Genomic DNA, 19,249 nt, shown 5'->3' on the forward strand with positions numbered 1-19,249 from the left:
AAAATACATGGTAATTCGAGCCTGACTCTTCCCCCAAATCCTTGACTTTTATTTCCTATAAAATTCAGGTGTCTTATAGTTTCTAGTTTTAATTTTTTTTAAAGGAAGGCCCAAATTGGAACTCTGATGAGGGGAAAATGGCAGTTTTTCTAGTTGTCTTAGAATTACATATTCCATTTCAGCATTAATGTCAGAAACAATTTCTAGGAAGATACATCTTCATGGTTAACATTGTTTAGATATAAATGTGTAAAACTCAAGATTATTCAGTAAGTCTGACACAGCCATGCTCTGCTATAGTGTCTCCCCATTAACTATTTGTGCATTAACCTTGTAATTAAGAGAGTAGCAGTTATGTCTGTTTCTTTTAGAAATTATTGAGACTTAACTCTGATGTTCCTATATTCAAAAGTTTAGAAAATAGGGGAGGAATTTAGCAAATTTAATTTAGTAAACACTTATTAGATAATCTGTTGTGAAATACACTGCATAGATCCTATACATACACATTAAAGAAAAAGATACCATTTCTGAATTATTAGTGCTCAGGTCTTTTAGGAAAGATGGTAGGAATATAGACTGATAAATTGAGAAGATGTACAAATATGCACAAGAGTCAGAATAGAGTAGTTCAGGTAATGGTAAGAGGGAAAAGAAAGGATTTTCATCAGACCTTGAAGATTTTTAACATTTATCTAGGTTTCAACAAGAGTGGCACATAGTTTTATGTATTAAGTACTTAACTGAAATTACAGGATATAATGTCTTTAAAAACTCACATTTATTTCACCAATAAGTTTATACTGAGCACTCTGAGATGTAAGTCTGCCTGATTTCATAGCTAGAACTCTTATGAAATGTCTAAGAAATTTTACTTTTTGCTGTCTCTTTTTTAAGGTGCATCTGGGTATGAAGTGGAGTACTTTTTTTTTTTTTTTTTAATCTTGTAAGCCTAGTTTTTTGGTGAAAAGTTATTATTTGCTACACACTTTTAAATTGCTCCTGTATATTCTGAACTATATACGTTATTACAGAGTTCACGAGCTATATTCCTTCAGCTCATGGAAAGTATTATATTATAACAGAGTGGCACATAAGATTGATTGCATTTGATAGTTACTGACCAGAAACCTTTGATATTTACTAATTTTTATAGATTTGATGTTTTTTACTGTATATAACACAATTGTCTTTGTGATAGTATGTAGCTATTTTCAGTTATATTTGGTGATTTTTTTTCTTTTAAATATTTTTGGATTTATGGGGTACTGCATTTTTCCTTTAAAAATTTATAACCAGCTGAGTGCAGTGGTATATGCCTGTAATCCCAGCAACTAAGGAGGCTGAGGCAGAAGAATCACAAGTTTGAGGCCAGCCTCAGCAACTTATGGATGCCCTAAGCAACTTAGTGAAACTCTGTCTCAAAATGAAAAACAAAAAGAACTGGAAATGTAGCCCAGTGGCAAAAAGCCCCTGGGTTTAATCCCCAGTACTATATATGATAATACCTTTTTATCTGTCTCATTTTTAACCTCACCCCTTTGCCTTGTGTTGAATACTGCCTCTGATATTTAGTTAAGCTTCACTTATAATTATTTTTTATTAGTTTTCAAGTTTTGCTTTTGAATATTATTTACATTTGGTTTAAATTAATTTTGTAGTATAGGAAAGATATTTGGAGCCATATATACACACATACATATATATTCCAGTTGTGACATATACATATGTATTCCATGTATCAATAGGAAATATAATGGAAAAAAAATCAAGGGGTAGGTTAAGCCAGACTTATTTGGAGAAATGTTTCTTAGCTCCCTTAAAAATACCCATTCCTCTATTATATTAAAGGAAGGTTTAAAATTCAAGGATTTAAATATTCAGGGCAATAAAGTGTTCTAGTGATAATAGAGAAGCACTTATATTTTATTTATTTATTTATTTGTTTGTTTGTTTGTTTAGAGAGAGAGATTTTTAATATTTATTTTTTAGTTTTCGGTGGACACAACATCTTTATTTTATTTTTATGTGGTACTGAGGATCGAACCCAGCGCCCCGCGCACGCCAAATGAGCGCGCTACCGCTTGAGCCACATCCCCAAACCCAAGAAGCACTTTTATATATTAAAAAACTCATTATGGCAAGCTAAATTTTGTGTTAAAATACATTATACCATTTTATTTTTAGTTTTGTTTTATTTGTAATATTTCCCAAATATTTAGAACAGTTGATAATACTTTTTTATCAGAATCATCAGTAAGCCTTTCTTGGTCTGGTGCTAATCATAAAGGTAAAATTAGCTCTTCACTTTTATTTTTTCCTTTCCCTTTCTTCTCCTCTGCTTTCACCTACTATTCATTTATGACCACTGCATCTGATGGGAAAGCATAATATATAAATATTTCCACGATAAAAATTGTTAGTTTATCTGAACTCTACTTCCTAAATAAATGCCATTGTTTTCCCCTGTCAGTTCTTAATATGTTTTAAGTACTCTGGTATAAAACAAAAAATATGGTTGTTTAATCATTTCCTGATGGTGGCTCTGAGTATATGGTTGACTTGACTGTTCACTTGATGTAAATAGGAAATTAGAATCTCTGGCTCACTTCTTTTGACCTGTGAACCTATGTTAGAAACATTCTTCTTTTTCTAAAATAATGTAAGATCATTTATTCTATTAATATATCCAAGTTACATGCTTTGAAAGAAACTTGTGAATAGATGACCCTTGGTAACAGGATTTAGTTGTATTTTAAAAGATTTAGATATTTTGTGAAACCAATTATGTTATTTTTATTTTAACAGCATTGGGGATATCATAGATCATTATAGAAAAGAACAGATTGTTGAAGGATATTATCTTAAGGAACCGGTTCCAATTCAGGTCAGTGTTATTTTTCTTTTTTCATTAATTAGCATTGTATTTTAAAATGCATTTTGGTGATATGTTATGCAAACATTCATTCAATTAAAACTAAACAATATTTAGTTTACTGCGATTCTTTCAAAAAATGAATCCTAAGAGAATTTCTTAGTTTTTATCTGTTGATTCTAGATAATTAGGAAGTCCTTGGTGGCTTTTTGAGAATAGAAATGTGATGGGGACAGAAGCCAAGAAGCATGGGGTTAAGGAGTGAGTTATTAGAGGCAAAAGTGGAGGTAGCATGGATGAATCACAACCAGAAATATCTAGGTAAGCTCAGTAGGAAAGGAAATGAAACACACATGCACACACACAATGATAGAAGAGGACTAGTGCCCAGAGGGGTTTCAGTTTTTTATTTCTTTGACTATAGTATTATCGCCAGAGAGTTTGAGTGTGTCTGTATACTCTTCGTAAACTAAGACTATGGTAAAGAGGAAAGTGATAGTGATGGTGGGGGGTGCGGATATGTAGTGGCAGTACCTGTTGTACAAGGCCCAAGAGAAGGTATGAGCAAGTAAAATCCAAAACTAAAGAGGAGTGATTAGCCTCAAATTAGCCTGTTAAATCTTGGTTGCTCAATTCACAGGGTGATTAACCTCTACTTTTAACTCATACTTTCAGAAATATGATAGGGAAAAGGTTAGAAAAAAGTGCTTTACAGAGTAATTTAAGAATTTCCAGTGTGTAAAAAAGAGGTATTGATAACTCAGAGATTAAAAAGGATTATGTAAGAGGTTTGGGTATACAGCTAAATTGTTCATTAATTTGGAATGTCTCTGATTTTCCAGTTTTTGTCTACTACCAGCAAGTTAATTTCAGATGGTTGTTATCTACAACTTGTTGTAGTTACTAAGTGAGAAATCATTATTTTGAAGCTGAGCATAAATTCAAGAATCATCATAATCTTGTCACATTTTAATACATTTTCCTTCATTTTCTCATGTTTTTCTAGTAGAATATAAGGTCATGATAATGATTTTTCCCCCTTTGAATTGTTTTTCCTTATTCCTCAAATAGTACTTGACACCATTAAATAATTCATAAGTGTTAGTTGAATGAATGACTATGTTCTCTAGAATGAAGCAACCACTTTTTTCTACCTGTAACTAAATTTTTTTATTATTATTTTTTAACTAAGTGTTTTAAATCTATTTGTACTCCTTCCTATCTTCATGTCAGTCTCTATCTAAATGCTGCTAGTTTAAAATCAATCTTAAGTTTCACTTCCTTCTTGAAAACTTTCTAATAACTAGTCAACACAGATGCACCACTTTTTTTGGTAGTTCTGGTTGAGCTTGGCTGCTTGCTCTAATTTTATGTAAAACAGACTTAAAAAAAAAAACCATACAGTATGGTATATGCTTTCTAGAAACACTGCTAAGGCCTTTTATTAGGGGTTAGAAGTGCCTTTGTCTTTAGATGACAGATTCTACCATACAGAGTTGTATGAATAGAATTAAGAATATTGAAATGTAACAGATTCTAACATACATCTGTTACATTTCAATATTCTTAATTCTAATTCATATTGACTGGTTGAGTTAGTGATTTTAAATTTCTTTCATAAGTCTATAAATTATATCTGTCCACACATTAAATAATAAAAATTTCCATCCTAAATTTTTGCTTGTAGTTTTCTAACATTTTATAGTTAGAAAAATAAGTAGTATGTGGCATCTAACACTTTTAATAAATGTTGCAAGGTTGTTTTAAGAATTACTTGAAATAAAGTACCTCACTCTTATTTTTCTTGTTTTATAACTGAATAAGCTTCAAATTGCTGCCCTTTGCAGAATGTCTATAAGTATGGAATACCTAAAAAATAACTTATTGCTTATTATAAAGCAATTTGATTGCTATATGGGCACTATTATATACTATTTGTAGTGTATTATTTTGGTCCTGAAGTAAAAATAGGTTACAACAGAAGTTGGGGAATTAAATACTCACTTAGACTTTTAGTAGGATTCTCACTATTAGAGAACATAAAGGCAGTAATATTCTTTTGCTGATGAACAAACTGATTAGTAAAATCAGCTCACTTATCCTAATGTAACTCTGCATTCGCAGACTCAAGCTAAGATGGTGGAATGGAAACAGCAGAGTTCTGAACTAATGCTTCTTGAGACAGGCTCTAGAAAAAAAGAGTGAGCCTTTTGAGATAACACACTTCACAATAAAAGTAACTAACATTATTGAGCACCATATTCTAAGCACAGGTTTTTATACATGTTAATTCTTTTAATTATTTCACAATTTGTTGAGGTTTACACTGTGACTATTTTACAAGTAGAGAAACTTAGACCAAAGAGGTTAAGTTAATTACTTAAGGCATTAAAGTCATCTTGACTCCTCTCTTTCTTTTCTGTACTTTGTATCCGACCTGTCAGGAGTTTCCTGCTAACTGTGCTTCAAAATATATCTAGAATGTGAACAACACCAGAAACTGACTTCATCCCACTGTGTCTACCTTTGTCCCCTTATACCACACAAAAGACCGAGGGATCATTTAAAATGTGAGTTAGATCATGTCACTCCACTGCTTAACACTTGCAGATATTCTACATTTCAGTTAAGAGTTAAAGCCAAAGTCCCTACTGTGGCATACAGGGCTCTACAGTGGTGTTTCATTAGTTCTCTTACACTCATCTCCTTCTACTATCCTTGTCTGTCACTCTTTTACATACATACTTGCTTCAAGTGCTATTTGCTTTTTAAATGTCATACTTTTTCCTTTCTTAGGATATTGTCACTAGTTTTTCACTCTGCCCAAAATTATTTTCTTTCAGAAATCCAATTGCTTAACTCTTGTCTTTCAAGTTTTTGCTAAAAAATTAGCTTCACAATGAGAGTTATTTAGATACCTAGATGTGTCACTGCAGCTTACTCTATCTTGTAAAGCATTTATCATCTTTCCCTGGTTAGAATATAAGTTCCATGAAGATAGACATTTTTGATTTGTTTACTGTTGTATCTCAAAAACTAGAACAGAGCTAAGCACAGTGGCAAATGCCTATAATTCCCTGGCTGAGGCAGGAGGATCGCAAATTTGTCAGCCTTTGAAATTTAGTGAGTCCGTGTCTCAAAAGATAAAAGGACTGGAAAATATCTCAGTAGTAAAGCACCCCAGGTTCAATCCCAGTACCACAAAACAAACAAATAGATGAGCAAAAAAAAAAAAAAGAAAAAAAAAAAAACTAGAAAAGGCACAATCAACAAACATTTATTGTATTGAATTATTAAATGGAGTTTTCCTAGCCATTAAGTGACAACGGCAAGATTTGTTATTGAAGTCTGGCTTCAGGAGCATGCCATATCTCTATGCAAAGACTTGTTTCAGTGGCTGTCAGACTCTCACTAATCAGACTATCTTCTGTGCTTTGGGAGATATATGTCAGATATGTGATCTGCCTCTCTAGAATTATGTAGCGAGTGGGCTGAGATAAGGAACACATAGAGAAACCTTCCCTTCGATCTTCCACTGGTTTTTCTAGAGCTTGGAAAGCAAAGTTGTGTTCTTCCCCATAGTGTCTTATATTTTATTAGAATGTTTTAGCATTTGTAGGGTTAAAATAACACAACTTACCTTAATTTAATTTTTAAGACATAAACAGATTATCTTGAAATCAGGTATTTAGACACAAATATTAATGTAGTATGTCTTAATGACAAATATGACCTATTCTACAGCTAAAACAGTCTTATCACCACTGAAATAAAGATTGATAAGTATAAATTTGTATTACCAGGAAGTGGTCATCATGATTTACCGTTTTGTTCTTTGTAACCTCTTAAATTTTTATATTCATAAGTATCTTTACACATAATTTATACAGGTAAGAATAAAGAAATAATATCAAAACAATTTGTTTCCTACCTCCACACGTTTTTTTTAAAATTAGTACATTATAGTTATACATGATTGGGGGTTCATTTTGACATTCATAAATGCATTAGCATAATTTGCTTCATTGCTATGTGCATGTACAAATATATCACAATGAATTCCAATTCTATGTAAAGTACAATATACCAATTAAAAAATGAATTGATAGAAGGAAGACCAGTAGAGTAGAGGAAGGGGTCCAAGGGGTGGGAGGAGGGAAAGAAAGCGGGTAGTACTGGCAATTGAAATGGACCAAAACAACTTTTTTAGAAAATGTGATTAAAAACTGAAGTTTAGCAATTTTTTTTTGTTCTGTATTTCCTTGTTTCTATAGGTTTACATTCCTGAAATAGACAAGTCTTTTGAATGCAGCTAATTGCTCTTTAGCTCCTTTCTGTGTACTTGAAACATATCTCACTTTTTAAAAAAAAATTTTTTTGTAGATGGACAGAATGCCTTTATTTTGTTTATTTTTATGTGATGTTAAGGTTTAAATCCAGTGGTAGGCAAGCACTCGGCCATTGAGCTATAGTCCCAGCCTGAAACATACCCATTTTATTATTGGTAATTCTAGATTTCTAGTAAGTCCTGCTTATAATTACCATGACTCTTGAACTTTTACCATAAAAATGCAATACTGGTAGCAGATTTTAAATACATTGCTACTGGGTTCTCCTAGCTTATGGTTCTTTCTTGTACTTGTATCATCAAATGTAATACTTTTTAAATTTTTTTAAAAATTCTGATTTGTTATATATGACAGCAGAATGCATTACAATTATATAACACATATAGAGCACAATTTTTCAAGTCTCTGGTTGTATACAAAGTATATTCACACCATTCTTGTCTTCATATATATACTTAGGGTAATGATTTTCATCTCATTCCACCATTGTTTCTATACCCCTTGCCCCCTTCCTTCTTCTCCCTGTCCTTTGCCTTTCTAGAGTTCATCTAATTTTCCCATGCTCCTCCTCCTAACCCCACTATGAATCAGCCTCCTTATATCAGAGAAAATATCTGGCATTTGGTTTTTGGGATTAGCTAACTTCACTTAGCATTATTTTCTCCAACTCCATCCATTTACCTGCAAATGCCATGATTTTATTCTCTTTTATTGCTCAGTAATATTCCTTTGTGTATATATACCACATTTTCTTTATCCATTCATCTACTGAAGGGCATCTAGGTTGGTTCTATAGTTTAGCTATTTGTGAACTGTGTTGCAATAAACATTGATGTGGCTGTGTCCCTGCAGTATGCTATTTTTAAATCCTTTGGGTAGAGACAGAAGAGAGGGACAGCTGGGTCAAATGGTGGTTCCATTCCCAGTTTTTTGAGGGGCCTCCATACTGCTTTCCATATTGGCTGCAGCATTTTGCAGTCCCACCAGCAATGTATGAGTGTGCCTTTTCCCCCACATTCCTTGCCAACACTTATTGTTGTCTGTATTCTTAATAGTTGCTGTTCTGACTGGAGTGAGATGAAATCTTAAGAGTAGTTTTGATTTGCCAAATGCAGTACTTTTGAAAACATTAAAGGCTCATAATTTTGTTGGAGAGTATAGTCTTCTTTGTTCCATAAGTGTAAGATAATTGTAGTGTTTAGGTTTATAAATACCAAATTAGATTGACTATTCCAGTAAATTAAATTTCTACATCAGCTGTTTTCCTTCAATAACCTTTTTTTTTATGCAAAGTGCCTTCCATATTTTTCTACTTAAAATTTATGTTAAAAATCTGCGCACAAAAATTTCATTTCTCATTTTGTTTAGCAAAACAGGATAATCCGGGTTATCCCAAAATATAGTGTGATAATGTCTTTTCTATTAAATTGCTAACTAGATGATAACATTGTATTTCCTTTTTCCCCTTAGAAATAATATGGCTCACTCATTGGTTTTTTTAAGTTTCAGAAAAGTGATTAAGTATATTATCATGTGAGGACTCATAGTCGTAAGATTTTGATCATCAAAATCAATTTGCCATCACAGTAGAGTCCAGTGTGGACCTGTTTCTTTAAATTCATCATGTTATTTTGATAAATGGTAAACATTTAATCTGTCAATTTTTTCTCTTTATCAGTGCAGATAATTAAGAGTTATGAATTTTTAACTTTCTTCCATGAAAGCTAATAAAAAGACAACAAAGGTGGCCTTTTATCTTTTTTCAAGAGATGCTGCAATATTTGGCAACATAGTAAAGAAATAAAAGAATGATGCAATAGAGCTGATTATTTTAGTATTGCATCATTTCCTAAGCCAGAGGTTGGTAGAGTATTTCTGTGAAGGGCCAGATAGTAAATATTTTAGGTTTTGTGGACATTCAATCTGTCACAACTGCTAAACTGCATTTGTAGTTGAAAGCAACCACATATAATATGTGAAAGAATGAGCACAGCTGTGTTCCAGTAAAACTTTATGTACAAAAACAGGTGGTGGGCTGGATTTAGCATGCATGCTACAATTGGCCACCTCTGCTCTAGGTAATTCATGCTTCTATTTTCTTACTATTTTAGTATATTTTTTAGCATACTTGGGAATAACTGTTGAGTAATAATGAAATAAAGGATGATGAAACAATAGAATGTCTCAAAATGTGGGACAAAGAAGATTATGAAAATCCCAGAATGCATCTTAGATTTATAAAAGGATTGAATGGACTCACAAAGTCTCTTAAGACTAAAATTTATAAAATACCATTTCTTGCAAATATAAGAACTGGTTGAAAAAGGAATCAAAACACTAAAATTGAGTTAACAGGACCCCAATCAATAGTAAAATTGAAGATTGATTTATTCTGGGAAGATCTTGATTGAAAGCACTCTTTTCTTTACATTCTAACTTAATTCTTGGCGTTATTTGGACATTTTAGTGATTAATATCAGCTGTGCTATAATGTGATACATGCATTCCTATGTATCAGCTATGCTATAATGTAATATATGCAAAATCAAGCAATAAAAACCACAGGGCTTGTGGGGAAGGAAAGTGAAGTTAGAAGTCTAACACTTCTCACTTCATCAGTGACACATCAAAAGACAGGGTTCCTAATAAAAATGTGGCATAACTTTATACATTCTAAATGATTAAGAAATATATAAATATTATAATAGATATGACACTTTCACTTGATAAAAACTTGAAGTTTATGTGTGGAAGTGGGGTGTTGAAACATGAGAAAATTGTGAAGTGGTAGAATGAGAATTATCTGAAGTGTAACACCAGGCGTGGATAGATAGATGGGTGAGACAGACATATCACACAGTAGTGAACTATGCGAACTGTTAGGTATTTGAGATGGGGGGTGTGTTTTGTTCAGGTGTTTAAAGTTCAGCTGGGTTCAGTTTTCTATGTTCACTTAATTTTTTTTTTTTTTACTTGTACATAAGCAAACAATAATTTGCTTTATGTTTCAGATTGGCTACTAATTTACCAGTTATGTAGGACAAATTAATATTTATAAAACATAATTTGCTATAAAATAACAAATTGAAAATAGTGTTTGAAATGGCTTCTTTGTCTTCCATGAGATATGTTCTTAGGAAATGGTATGGAAAATTTCTGGGAAAGTTGTCCATGTTTTTGAGAAATAATAAGGAAATCTTTCTGAGAATATCTTTGGAAAATAAAGAATCTTATCTGTTAGGTACATCTGGATTTTAGTATTAAAACCCTTTCTCTGGTTTTTAATTGTTGATTTGGTATATTTTTTCCTTATTTAGATTAAGAATTCATGAAATAATTTAAATATTTTTAAACTCAGGATCAAGAACAAGTACTCAATGATACAGTGGATGGCAAGGAAATCTATAATACAATACGTCGCAAAACAAAGGATGCCTTTTATAAAAATATTGTTAAGAAAGGTTATCTTCTGAAAAAGGGTAAGTGAACTTTTAGAATAAAGATCCAGTTTAATATTTTACTATTAATCCATTTGATAGAGAGATTGCAAATATCAGACATAAAACTTAATTGTAATTTAGTAAGTTGACATCCTTTAAGCCCAAGTATATGTATATTGTCCATATTTCCAACTAGGGATTTAGAAAACAGCCTATGTATTTCCAAGAATGTTCTTAAATTCTCAGGTAGTTCCAAGTGTTTCTTTGCTCCCTGTCTCCATGACTTTTTTTTTTTTTTTGTAAGCAGAGAGAAACTGCTTGCACACTCATGGTATTGGGGTTTTTATTTTTGACATTGGGATGATTTGAGGAAATTGAGTTGTGTTTTATTGGAAGAATTCTTTCCTTAAGATTAGAATAAAGTATTATGCCCAAATAAGAATTTTGAACATTTTATCACAGTGAAATCTCTGAAGATACAGTTAAAATATCTTTGTCATTTGTTCTTTGATTCATTAAAATAAGCAGTATAACAGAAGGCACTTTTAAAAAGAAGTTACAGTGGGCTGGAGTTTTGGCTCAGTGGTAGAGTGCTTGCCTAGAATGCATGAGGCACTGGGTTTATCCTCAGCACCACATAAAAATAAATAAATAAAGGTACCGTGTTCATCTACAACTAAAAAAGTATTTTAAAAACAAAAAGAAGTCTCAGAAATTTTCTCATTCAAGGATTGGTGTAGGGGCTGGAGTTTTAGCTCAGTGGTAGAGCACTTACCTAGTATGTGTGAGACACTGGGTTTGATCATCAGCAGTGCATTAAAAATAAATAGATAAAATAAAGGTGTTGTGGCCCCCTCCCTCCAAAAAGGATTGGTGTATTATTTAAGTTTTATAATAAAAATTGAAATGTGTTTAATAATCATCAGCTTTTTATTATGTGATTTTACAATTCATGCTTGGCTAAAGGAAAACAATTATTTTTTAACAGGCAAAGGAAAACGTTGGAAAAATTTATATTTTATCTTAGAGGGCAGTGATGCCCAACTTATTTATTTTGAAAGTGAAAAACGAGCTACAAAACCAAAAGGATTAATAGATCTCAGTGTTTGTTCTGTGTATGTTGTTCATGATAGTCTCTTTGGCAGGTAAGACTGGTTCTCTATTTTGCTTTTGTAATTATTTTAATAAAATAATAGGTATATTCACATCATTTTAAAGCATAACAAAAATGCTTTTCAGAACATAAAATCATCTAAAAAATTTAGATTTACTTTGTAATTTTGTTTTCCTTGTTTATTTTAGACTAACTTGTATTTAAAATTCTACTCCACTATATTAGGCAGAAATCTTTTCTTTTTAAAGCATTAAATCAAGTTTATTTACCCATGTTAAATATAGAAATCATCAAAAGATAATTAGAAAATAATTTATTATCATCAAAAATAGTTAATAAAATATTCTTTTTTAAAAAATTATTTTATTAATCTTTTGACATTTGTAGTAGTACTTGATCCGTCTATAACCTGTTTTCTCTCTGCCTCTTTTAATAATCCTTTGAATGACTTAATTTGGGTCTTTTCACCTATTCTCTAATTTTATCACATTCTCTTTTAACTCAGTGCATCTGATTATGCTAGGTATACTCAATTCTGCTTTTATCTGTAGGCATTTCCCCAAGGAACTCGATTAAAAAAAAAAAAAAAGCTAAATTGTTTCAGTACAAAAAAAATTTCAGATTTGAATTTTCTTACATTGATTTCAACGTTTTTGATTTTAAATCAAATATGAAATTATAAGCTAAATACCAAGCATTACAAGACAAATCCATCTTGTAATTATATTTAGATTTTTGCTTAAGATTAATGGCTTTACCTTTCACCATAAGCTTTATGAATACTTCGTGCTAGAGTCTTTGTAGAGGTGCTCATCACTTTTATTACTTATTGAAGTATTGTAAGTTCTAGCTGCCTGCAGTGGTCTCAGACTATGAATAGACTATGATAGCAGGCAGGCCATAGTATGGGATTTGGTTTTGCCTTTTTGCTGCCCTGGTCTTGGTGGACTATGGGCTCTGGATGTGACCCATTTTGTAGGAGCTGTAGACTGTCCTATCTATCCCTTCCCTAGCCTTAGGAAGCACAACATGGAGAGAGTCATTACATGGGGGAAGAAGTGTAAGTTGTTGCTTTGGAGTCTGGCTGACAGAACCCATTGTGTCTGACCATAGTGACTGTGGACAAGACATCAGGGGCCCACCCTGGTCCCAAGCTGAGGGCTTTAGACAACAGGACTGTATTCAGTTTTTTACCACACATCTTCTTCCCTCCATGCTGAACAATATACTAACTTGAATTTGTAACAAACTTGGGCTTGGGGCACCATCTAGTGTTGAAAATAGTGGCATTGACTGCAGGGTCAGAAAACATAGTAAACAGCTTACCTAGACTTTCTGGAAGGACAGACACAAATTAAAACCATATTGTAAAGACTGGAGTAAATTTCTAATCCTTCAATGTGAGATACTGTCAAATATTAAAAAGCATCCATTGAAAGGGAACCAGGACCTAATCTAGTAGAGAAAAAATGTGCCAGAAATCAACCACATAGCAACTAGCATGTTAACTTTATGACACAAAATTCAAAAGAGTTGTTTTAAGAAACTCAATGAAATTTAGGAAAGCACAGTAACAGTTTAGTAATTTGCCAGTTTTTTTTGCAGGGATGGGATGAGATGGGGGGATGGTGGTGCTGGGGATTAAACCCAGCACCTTCTATTCCTGAGCTGTACATACTCAAACTTAGAGAAGTTTAATAGGCAGATTGTAGTCATTTTTAAGAATCAGACTGATATCCTGTAGTTGAAAATACAATAAATTAAATGGAAGATGCAACAGAAGACATCAATAGGAGAAATGATCAAACAGAAGAAAGCAGCAGTGAGCTCTAAAGCTATTTAAAAAATATAGTCAGAGAAGAAAAAAAGAGAAATGAAGAAAGCTTAAGAAACTATGGGACAGTATTAAAAGAACAAGGATTTGGGTTATTGAGGTTCAAGAGGGACTTGATTGCAAAGAGAGAATAACAGAGAACTTCACAAACTTAGAGAAGTACACAAATACAAGGAAAAGGAAGGTCAGAGGTCATCAATCTTAAATTCATTAACTCTTATCCCAAGACATTCTAACCAAACTCTAATGAGAGGATTCTGAAAGCAAGAGAAAAGGAATAAATTTTGCATAATGATGTATCAATTTATCTGAAAATTAATTTGTCAGCAGAAATCAAGGTGGAATGGGAAGAGAGATTTAAATAAAAAACTGCCAACCAGAATATTGTACCCAGCAAAGCTGTCCTTCTGAAATGAGAGATAGACATTCCCAAATGAAAGCTAATAATTTATCAGCACTAGACTAGTCCTATAGGAAATACTCTTTTCAGTTCTTCAAACTGAAAAGAGATGCTGAATAAGAATAAAATATCAGAAGGTATAAAACTTACTGGTAGGATTAATTATACTGAGAAATTCAGAACATGCTAATATGGTAAAAATGGCACATAAATCGTGATGTCTTTAATCAAGACTAAAAACCAAAACAATTATAAATAATAACTACCTTTGTATGTCCAGAGATAGACAATATGAAAAGATGTGAAATGGGACATCAAAAATTCAAAATCTGAGGAGGATAAAGAGCAAGAGTAGATTTTTTATTACTATTTTTAATCTATGCATTTGTTTTCCTAACTTTACAAAGTTAGGTGATTGTCAATTAAAAAGTTTGTTATAATCAAAAGATATTTTATTGTAAGCCTCCTAGTAATCAAGTAAAAACCTATAATAGACACATGAAAACTAAGAACCAAAAAAAGGCTGGGGTTGTGGCTCAGTGGTAGAGCACTTGCTTCACATGTGTGAGGCACTGGGTTCAGTTCTCACACCGCATATAAATAAATGAATAAAATAAAGGTCCATCAACAACTAAAAACAAACAAACAAACAAAAACGCTACTAGACAACATCACTTACCCACAGAAGAAGACTATTAAAGGGAGAAAGAAAGTCAGTATGCTTATACCAATTTTAATATTACACAGTGAATACATGTATTGAGACAGTCACATGGTATTCCATAAAAATATACAATTTTTGTGTCAATTAGAAAAAATATCATATGGAATCTTGGCCTTTACATGTGGTTGGTTGTCTTCTTTTCTTTAGTTTTGCTCTGCCTTTCCTTATTATGTTGCATTTTCTTCAAAACCAATTTCCTACAGTATAGGCAAACATTCATTTCCTTAATTGTTGAAAATATTGGGAATACAGGCACCTCAGAACCATTCTTAGGATTGCAGATGAATGAGATTACCCCGATGAATGAGGCTTTTTGGTGGAATTGATCTATGAATAATAAGGCTGCTATATTTACTATATATGTGTAGGTAAAGTAGATGTTGGGGATCCAGCAACAGTATTCAATATCAACTAGTGCAGTTTATCAATAACTGTATTAGTGCTAAGTAAGGATGAGATGTTAGGAGGCAACTGTACTGAGATAAGTAGTCTGTCTCTTCTAAGTCTGGGGGATTAGTTCTACCACCGTGAACACCAAAATCCACAGATGCTCAAGTCCCTTATATAAAATGGCAAAGTAGGACTCAGGATATTGCTTATTGGTATAGTACTTGGCTTAGCATGCATGATATTCTGCGTTTGATAACCAGCACTGCAAAAAATCTCATGAAACCCCCAAACAAAAAGGTATTGTATTTGCATAGAACCTACATAAATCCTACTATGCATTTGAAATTATTTCTAGGTTACTTGTAATTCCTAATACAATGTCAGTGATATGTAAATAGTTGTCAAACTGTCATTTAAGGAGTAATGAGAAGGAAAAGTCTGTACTTATTCAGTACAATTAGTACAGACGTGTTTAGAAGAAGTAATTTTGGATCTGTGTTTGGTTGAATCTGTGGGTTTGGATCCCATGGATATGGAAGGCCAGCTATAATAGGAAGTAGGTGGTTCTTGAGCTGAGATGGATATAAATTCTTTGGAATAGTTAAGCAGAGCTTCTCAACCAGTGTGCTATGGATCATTAAGGTACCTTTTGAGATACTGGTAATTTTACAATGTTATTATAATTAAAATAGTAAAAATTTTTACATTTCAAATTAACACTTAATTTAAATTATATGGCTCCCTCTATAATCTATTAAATCATTATTTTATTAGAGCAAAAGAACTGGTGTATAGCATTTGCAGACAGAAAACTCTTTATAGTGACTATACTTCATTATTTCTGTCTTTCTCATTAAATCACTGATGTTCTAAATATTATTTAATTTGCCTGTTTTGGTCAGTCATTAATGATATTTTCTTTTCATGTTGATGCATAAATTAGTTTGCTTTTACATTTAGTTTATTAATACAATTTAATTTTTTCATTATTGTAAAATATTTATGAGTTCTTGAAAAGAATATAATTTAGATATTTTTTCATTGTTACTTTTACAATTTTTTTCCCTTTCTTTTTGTACCAGAGATTGAATCAGAGGTGCTTGAGCCTCTGAGTCACATCCCCAGCATTTTTTATTTTTACATTGAGACAGGGTCTTACTAAGTTGCTTAGGGCTTCCCTGAATTGCTGAGGCTGGCTTTGAACTTGAGATCCTCCTACCTTAGCCTCTTGAGCCGCTGGGATTACAGGCATGCACCACCAAGCCCAGCTACAATTGGCTTTAATGTACAGATACTTTTGAAACCACTATAAAAGACAATTTGGTGATAATACTAAAAAAGTCATTAGTTTCACAGGATAAAATAGTAGCCTATTTAAAAGTAATTTAACCCACTTACTAGGCTACTTATAAGAAATATTCTAAACTTTGATTTCTAAACCCAGTAAATCTTTTTCTTCTCAACCTGAAATTTTATTTGTATTTTCATTTCTAAATAAGTCAGTGATGCCAAGTGCATTATAATAGCACAATGCCACTAAATATCTATTTCTTGTGGGAGGACAAAAGTTGAAATGTAAACTTCAAATGAAAAACAGTTTGTTTCCCCCACCCTACCCCTCTTCTTTTCTCATAGATATATTCCTATGGTATCATGTTAAACTTGTGAAGCTTGTTATGAGATCATGCAATTAATAGCTAAAGCTGAAGCAATAATGCTTCACACGGAGCTGGAGAATTACTTGTTTTACCAGCCTTCATGGAAACTGCCAATTCTGTTTGTGGTCATCACTTTCAAATAGTAGTAGATACTACTCAGTATTTTCAGTAAAAAAATTTCAATTTTTGTGAATTGAAAATTAAGTTGTACATATGTATCTAGAGACTACATTTTCACTACGACAGATAATTCTATAGACATTACAGAAATATTTAGAAGAAAATCATTGGCTGTTCAGAGAAATACTTATTAAGGATGAAGTATAGTGAGTGAATGTTTTGAAACAAAAGTCTATGAAAATTCTATTTAAGTTTGTGACTGATGATGAGGCTTCATGATAGGAGCATTCAAATATTTTAGATCAAGAATTCCTTCTGGCCAGGCATGTTGGTGCACACCTGCAATCCCAGCAGCCTGGGAGTCTGAGGCAAGAGAGTCACAAGTTCAAAGCCAGCCTCAGCAATTTAGCAAGGCCCTAACCAACTTATGTGTCTTTTTTCAGCACACAGGAAAAGTTTGTCTTTACACAGTACTTTATACTTGGAAAGACTGATAAAATTTTAGTAGTATTAACAACATTTTCTAAAATACATGCAGGTGACATTTTCTTTTTAGTCATGTTCTAGTAACTATGGGGTATTGTTTCTCTAAATTAGGACAGTTTAATATGTATAAGATTATGTATTGATTTTTTTTAAAAAGTTGATGTAAATATTTTAATACTTAGGTTTCTTAGTATACTTTTTTTTTGTATTTTAAAGGCCAAACTGTTTTCAGATAGTAGTTCAGCACTTCAGTGAAGAACATTACATCTTTTACTTTGCAGGAGAAACACCAGAACAAGCAGAGGTAAGATACTGTTTCTTGAGCTGGGGTTGTGACTTGATAGTAGAGTACTTGCGTAGCATGTGTGAGGCACTGGGCTCCATTCTCAGAACCACATATAAATAAATGAATAAAGATTCATCAACATCTAAAAAAATACTTTAAAACAGATCCTATTTCTTTAACTACTGGAAATATTTCTGTTAGCTCATGTTTTCTTTTAAATTAGAATAGAAAACTCTTACCTTTAAGATGCAATAAAAGGATGTCTAAAATCTAATCTTTTTTATTTTAAGAGAACTTTCACATGTAAAAATTTTTTTTGAAAGAAATGCAAAAACAAATGCAGTGAAGGGTTATTTTTAATTTAAAATTGAACTTTAAAAACTATGTCAAGTCTTTGAATGTTTATATAAAATCTCTGCATTAAAGATTATAGATAGTCTCAGTGAAATCCAAAGTTAAATCAGTTAGTTTTGTTAACTATTATTGTTTACATTGGTTAAACCCTTGTATGAACAAAAAGTTCAATCATCAAGAGGAAAAATATTTTAGGGATTTTCTTTCTACATATTCTCTTGGTCTAAGTTTTGCATTAGCCGTTGACCCATATGCAGTATCATTGTAACATAAAATTTTTAAGTAAGTCTTTGAAGAAATGTTTTCAAAAGTCTCCTTTTAAAAACATTTTCTTTAAATGTTAATATTTCTGGCATGCTTAGTTGTATTTTGTACAAATATGGATTTATTTCTGCTTTTACTTTATGGAAGGAACTTAAAGATGGCTAAGAAGCAACTAACGTGGCTTCACTGGATTGGAAGTAGAACAGATTTGCTAACCATGTATATAAGGCAAATGCTCTTCAAACCCTGGGAGACTGAAACAGGAATTGCAAGTTCAAAGCCAGTCTCAACAACTGAGACCCTTTCTCAGAATCAAAAGGGCTGGATGTAAGGCTTAGTGTATAGAACCCCTGGGTTCTATCCCTAGTACTATAAAACATAACAAAACAAACTAATAATAATAATTTAACAATCCTGTGGGTCCTAGTATGGGCCCCTGACTCAAAAATTATGAAAATTCAGACTCAGAAAAAATATAATGGATGATGAGTCTTAGTTTATAGTTTGTCATATTTCAAATCATTATAAAATAGTTCAAATACTTATTTTCCTAATAATGCCATGTTTGTTTGTAGGTATATATTCCCAATTTTAAGATGAGAAAAGTAGGGCTCAAAACATTTTGGTAACTTAGATTTTTTTTTTTTTTAATGATAGAAATTGATTTAGGGATAGAAATTTAAATGCCAGTATCCTATCTTTTAGATATTTTGTCATTTTCCTTCTTTCTGAATAAAGATGTGTCACATACCTTGATGACATTTCAGTTTTTTTTCCAAGTCTCACTTAAAATGTTTTTATATGCTTTTTCCATAATCTACTTTCCATGTACCATAAAAAGTCCAAATGAGGGATTTTTCACTGGTTGAACCCAAGTCTTGAAATAAAAGTTCAGTCATGAAGAAGAAAAATATTTGTCAATTTGTTGGGGTTGCAGGGTGTCTGGTTATTCTTT

At 32.2% G+C, this 19,249-nt stretch overlaps 1 protein-coding gene across 1 annotated transcript in view; it reads left to right on the top strand.

The window, feature by feature from the left end:
* The window catches only part of Rasa1 (RAS p21 protein activator 1), a 106,657-nt gene that overhangs the window by 63,543 nt on the left and 23,865 nt on the right, over positions 1–19,249 (top strand). The window contains exons 9-12 of the mRNA XM_046428235.2: positions 2,809–2,887; positions 10,583–10,703; positions 11,653–11,809; positions 17,607–17,694. Coding sequence (XP_046284191.1) covers positions 2,809–2,887; positions 10,583–10,703; positions 11,653–11,809; positions 17,607–17,694 — 445 coding nt within the window. The remainder of the gene's footprint in view (positions 1–2,808; positions 2,888–10,582; positions 10,704–11,652; positions 11,810–17,606; positions 17,695–19,249) is intronic.

This window comes from Marmota monax, unplaced genomic scaffold (genome assembly GCF_021218885.2).
Source record: "Marmota monax isolate L192 unplaced genomic scaffold, Marmota_monax_Labrador192_F-V1.1 WCK01_AAM20220418_F8-fsc00018, whole genome shotgun sequence".
Classification (NCBI taxonomy): Eukaryota; Metazoa; Chordata; class Mammalia; order Rodentia; family Sciuridae; genus Marmota; species Marmota monax.